Here is a 6,000-nt window from a genome sequence, read left to right on the forward strand (position 1 = left end):
GATTTGCGAACCGTGGATGACAGGAGAAATTGTACAACTAGCCAAGAGGAAAAGGGAAGTGTACATAAGGTCCAGGCAGCTCAGAACAGAACAGGCCCTGGAGGAATATTGGGAGAGTAGGACAAGTCTTAAACGAGGAATCAAGCGGGCTAAAAGGGATCATGAAATAACTTTAACAAGCAGACTAAAGGAGAATCCCAAAGCCTTTTATTCTTATATAAGAGGCAAGCGGGTAACTAGAGAAAGGATTGGTCCACTAAAGGATAAGGAAGGAAGGCTGTGTGCCGAACCTGAGAGAATGGGTGAGATTCTGAATGATTACTTTGCATCAGAGGAGAGGAACATGATGAATGTTGAGATTAGAGATAGAAGTTTGATTAGTCTGGATCACGTAGACATAAGTAGGGAAGAGGTGTTGGGTATGCTAGAGGTTATTAAGGTGGACAAATCCCCAGGACTGGATGGGATCGATCCCAGGTTACTGACGGAGGCGAGAGAGGAAATAGCTGGGGTCCAGACAGATATCTTTGTGACATCCTTAAACACAGGTGAGGTGCCGGAGGACTGGAAGGTTGCTCATGTTGTCCCCCTGTACAAGAAGGGTAGGAGGGATATTCCGGGTAACTACAGACCAGTGAGCCCGACGTCGGTGGTGGGGAAGTTGCTGGAGAAGGTATTGAGGGATAGGATCTACTTATATTTAGAAAAGAATGGGCTTATCAGTGATAGGCAACATGGTTTTGTGTGGGGGAGACTGTGCCTTACCAACTTAATAGAGGTCTTCGAGGAAGTGACCAAGTTGTTAGATGAAGGAAGGGCTGTTGATGTCATATACATGGACTCTAGTAAGGCATTTGATAAGGTTCCCCATTGTAGTCTAATGGAGAAAATGAAGTCACATGGTGTGCAGGGTGTTCTAGCTAGGTGGGTAAAGAACTAGTTGAGCAACAGGAGACAGAGATGAGTAGTTGAAGGGAGTTTCTCGAAATGGAGAAAGTGGTGTTCCACCGGGGTCAGTATTGGGGCCACTGTTGTTTGTAATATACATAAATGATCTGGAAGAGGGCACTGTTGGTATGATCAGCAAGTTTGCAGATGACACAAAGATTGGTGGAGTAGCAGAAAGCATAAGGGACTGTCAGAGAGTACAGGAGAATATACATAGACTGGAGAGTTGGGCGGAAAAGTGGCAGATGGAGTTCAATCCAGACAAATGTGAGGTGATGCATTTAGGCAAGTCTAATTCTAGAACAAATTATACAGTAAATAGAAGAGCCTTGGGAAAAGTTGATGGGCAGAGAGATCTGGAGTGCAGGTCCATTGTACCCTGAAGGTTGCTGCACAGGTGGATAGAGTGGTCAAGAAGGCATATAGAATGCTTGCCTTCATTGGATGGGGTATTGAGTATAAGAGTGGCAAGTCATGTTAAAATAGTACAGATGTTGGTTCGGCCGCATTTAGAATACTGTGTACAGTTCTGGGCACCACATTACCAAAAGGATGTGGATGCTTTGGAGAGGGTGCAGGGAAGGTTTACAAGGATGTTGCCTGGTATGAAGGTGCTAGCTATAAAGAGAGGTTGAGTAGGTTAGGTTTGTTTTCACTAGAAAAAAGGAGATTGAGGGGGGAACCTGATTGAGGTTTACAAAATCATGAAGGGTATAGGCAGGGTGGATAGAGATCAGCTGTTTCCCAGGGTGAAGGATTCAATAACGAGAGGTCATGCTTTCAAGGTGAGAGGTGGAAAGTTTAAGGCGGATACACGCGGTAAGTACTTTATACAGAAGGTGGTGGGCGTTTGGAACGCGTTGCCAGCAGAGCTGGTAGAGGCAGGCACGGTAGATTCATTTAAGATGCGTCTGGATAGATGCATGAGTAGGTGGGGAGCAGAGGGATACAGATGCTTAGGAATTGACCAACAGGTTTAAACAGTACATTTGGATCGGCTCAGGCTTGGAGGGCCGAAGGGCCTGTTCCTGGGTTGTAAAGTTTCTTTGTTCTTTGTTCTTTTGTCGTGGGTGTGTTTGATGGGGACAGTGTAGAGGGAGCTTTACTCTGTATCTAACCCCGTGCTGTCCCTGTCCTGGGGAGGGTTTGATGGGGGACAGTGTAGAGGGAGCTTTACTCAGTATCTAACCCCGTGCTGTCCCTGTCCTGGGGAGGGTTTGATGGGGGACAGTGTAGAGGGAGCTTTACTCTGTATCTAACCCCGTGCTGTCCCTGTCCTGGGGAGGGTTTGATGGGGGACAGTGTAGAGGGAGCTTTACTCTGTATCTAACCCCGTGCTGTCCCTGTCCTGGGGAGGGTTTGATGGGGGACAGTGTAGAGGCAGCTTTACTCTGTATCTAACCCCGTGCTGTCCCTGTCCTGGGGAGGGTTTGATGGGGGACAGTGTAGAGGGAGCTTTACTCTGTATCTAAACCATGCTGTCCCTGTCCTGGGGAGGGTTTGATGGGGGACAGTGTAGAGGGAGCTTTACTCTGTATCTAACCCATGCTGTCCCTGTCCTGGGGAGGGTTTGATGGGGGACAGTGTAGAGGGAGCTTTACTCAGTATCTAACCCCGTGCTGTCCCTGTCAAGGGGAGGATTTGATGGGGGGCAGTGTAGAGGGAGCTTTACTCTGTATCTAACCCATGCTGTCCCTGTCCTGGGAGTGTTTGATGGGTGACAGTGTAGAGGAAGCTTTACTCTGTATCTAACCCCGTGCTGTCCCTGTCCTGGGGGGTGTTTGTTGGGGGACAGTGTAGAGGGAGCTTTACTCCGTATCTAACCCCGTGCTGTCCCTGTCCTGGGGAGGATTTGATGGGGGACAGTGTAGAGGGAGCTTTACTCTGTATCTAACCCATGCTGTCCCTGTCCTGGGGGTGTTTGATGGGGGACAGTGTAGAGGGAGCTTTACTCTGTATCTAACCCCGTGCTGTCCCTGTCCTGGGGGGTGTTTGTTGGGGGACAGTGTAGAGGGAGCTTTACTCTGTATCTAACCCCGTGCTGTCCCTGTCCTGGGGGGTGTTTGTTGGGGGACAGTGTAGAGGGAGCTTTACTCTGTATCTAACCCTGTGCTGTCCCTGTCCTGGGGAGGGTTTGATGGGGGACAGTGTAGAGGGAGCTTTACTCTGTATCTAACCCATGCTGTCCCTGTCCTGGGGGTGTTTGATGGGTGACAGTGTAGAGGGAGCTTTACTCTGTATCTAACCCCGTGCTGTCCCTGTCCTGGGGGGTGTTTGTTGGGGGACAGTGTAGAGGGAGCTTTACTCTGTATCTAACCCTGTGCTGTCCCTGTCCTGGGGAGGGTTTGATGGGGGACAGTGTAGAGGGAGCTTTACTCTGTATCTAACCCATGCTGTCCCTGTCCTGGGGAGGGTTTGATGGGGGACAGTGTAGAGGGAGCTTTACTCTGTATCTAACCCATGCTGTCCCTGTCCTGGGAGTGTTTGATGGGTGACAGTGTAGAGGAAGCTTTACTCTGTATCTAACCCCGTGCTGTCCCTGTCCTGGGGGGTGTTTGTTGGGGGACAGTGTAGAGGGAGCTTTACTCTGTATCTAACCCCATGCTGTCCCTGTCCTGGGGAGGGTTTGATGGGGGACAGTGTAGAGGGAGCTTTACTCTGTATCTAACCCTGTGCTGTCCCTGTCCTGGGGGGTGTTTGATGGGGGACAGTGTAGAGGGAGCTTTACTCTGTATCTAACCCTGTGCTGTCCCTGTCCTGGGGAGGGTTTGATGTGGGACAGTGTAGAGGGAGCTTTACTCAGTATCTAACCCCGTGCTGTCCCTGTCCTGGGGAGGGTTTGATGGGGGACAGTGTAGAGGGAGCTTTACTCTGTATCTAACCCATGCTGTCCCTGTCCTGGGGAGGGTTTGATGGGGGACAGTGTAGAGGGAGCTTTACTCAGTATCTAACCCCGTGCTGTCCCTGTCAAGGGGAGGATTTGATGGGGGGCAGTGTAGAGGGAGCTTTACTCTGTATCTAACCCATGCTGTCCCTGTCCTGGGAGTGTTTGATGGGTGACAGTGTAGAGGAAGCTTTACTCTGTATCTAACCCCGTGCTGTCCCTGTCCTGGGGGGTGTTTGTTGGGGGACAGTGTAGAGGGAGCTTTACTCTGTATCTAACCCCATGCTGTCCCTGTCCTGGGGAGGGTTTGATGGGGGACAGTGTAGAGGGAGCTTTACTCTGTATCTAACCCTGTGCTGTCCCTGTCCTGGGGGGTGTTTGATGGGGGACAGTGTAGAGGGAGCTTTACTCTGTATCTAACCCTGTGCTGTCCCTGTCCTGGGGAGGGTTTGATGTGGGACAGTGTAGAGGGAGCTTTACTCAGTATCTAACCCCGTGCTGTCCCTGTCCTGGGGAGGGTTTGATGGGGGACAGTGTAGAGGGAGCTTTACTCTGTATCTAACCCAGTGCTGTCCCTGTCCTGGGGAGGATTTGATGGGGGACAGTGTAGAGGGAGCTTTACTCAGTATCTAACCCAGTGCTATCCCTGTCCTGGGAGTGTTTGATGAGGGACAGTTTACTGTGTTGTAAGTTAAGCTCTGCGTGCCTGATGCTGATGGAAGGAGCAGGAATGAAGCTGATATAGACGAGACTGTGTCTGTGTGTGTGTGTGTTCGGGAGGGGGGGTGGTGAATATCCCGTCTGTGTGTCTCGGTGCCTGTTTGGGATTAGCTGTGTACTGAGCTACAGTGTGTACTGACCAATCCCCTTCCCCTCCATCGATAGAGCCAGCAGGATAAAGCTCAAACCAAGAGAGCGAAGCAGTGCGAGTGGCTGCAGGAATTCCGACAGAAACAGAGGGAACGTGTGCAGCAGGGAAAGAGACCGTACTTCCTGAAGAAATGTAAGTTCAGTATCCGGGACCCCCTCTCACACACTCGCTCACACACTCACACCCACCCACTCTCTCACTCACACACCCACTCTCACACCCGCCCACTCTCACACCCGCCCACTCTCACACCCACCCACTCTCACACCCACCCACTCTCACACCCACCCACTCTCACACCCACCCACTCTCTCGCCCACCCACTCTCACACCCGCCCACTCTCACACCCGCCCACTCTCACACCCACCCACTCTCACACCCGCCCACACTCGCACCCGCCCACTCTCACACCCGCCCACTCTCACACCCGCCCACTCTCACACCCACCCACTCTCACACCCGCCCACTCTCACACCCGCCCACTCTCACACCCGCCCACTCTCACACCCACCCACTCTCACACCCACCCACTCTCACACCCGCCCACTCTCACACCCGCCCACTCTCACACCCACCCACTCTCACACCCGCCCACTCTCACACCCGCCCACTCTCACACCCGCCCACTCTCACACCCGCCCACTCTCACACCCGCCCACTCTCACACCCGCCCACTCTCACACCCGCCCACTCTCACACCCGCCCACTCTCACACCCGCCCACTCTCACACCCGCCCACTCTCACACCCGCCCACTCTCACACCCGCCCACTCTCACACCCACCCACTCTCACACCCACCCACTCTCACACCCACCCACTCTCACACCCGCCCACTCTCTCGCCCACCCACTCTGTCGCCCGCCCGCTCTGTCGCCCGCCCGCTCTGTCGCCCGCCCGCTCTGTCGCCCGCCCGCTCTGTCGCCCGCCCGCTCTGTCGCCCGCCCGCTCTGTCGCCCGCCCGCACGCCCCCCCTCTCGCACGACCCCCCACCTCATGCACGCGCGCACACCCTCTCATGCCCCCACCGACTCTCACTGGGGGGACAGTCACCCTGACGCACACCCCCAAACCCTCACACCCTGACACCCACCCCGAAACACCCACACTGACTCTGAGGGACAGTCACACACACACACACTCTGACTCTCACTGGGGGACAGGCCCACACACACACACACACACACAGACACACACTGACTCTCACTGGGGGACAGTCCCACACACACACACACACACACACACAAACACACACTGACTCTCACTGGGGGACAGTCCCACACACACACACACACACA

The 6,000-nt window shown here is 53.5% G+C and overlaps 1 protein-coding gene across 1 annotated transcript in view; it reads left to right on the forward strand.

Moving 5' to 3' along the window:
* The window catches only part of rrp36 (ribosomal RNA processing 36), a 33,092-nt gene that overhangs the window by 22,344 nt on the left and 4,748 nt on the right, over nucleotides 1-6,000 (forward strand). Inside the window, exon 6 of the mRNA XM_087984731.1 lies at nucleotides 4,718-4,835. Coding sequence (XP_087840857.1) covers nucleotides 4,718-4,835 — 118 coding nt within the window. The remainder of the gene's footprint in view (nucleotides 1-4,717; nucleotides 4,836-6,000) is intronic.

This window comes from Chiloscyllium plagiosum, unplaced genomic scaffold, assembly GCF_037043375.1.
Source record: "Chiloscyllium plagiosum isolate Xiang-an unplaced genomic scaffold, Cpla_swu_hap1 HiC_scaffold_3, whole genome shotgun sequence".
Lineage (NCBI taxonomy): Eukaryota > Metazoa > Chordata > Chondrichthyes > Orectolobiformes > Hemiscylliidae > Chiloscyllium > Chiloscyllium plagiosum.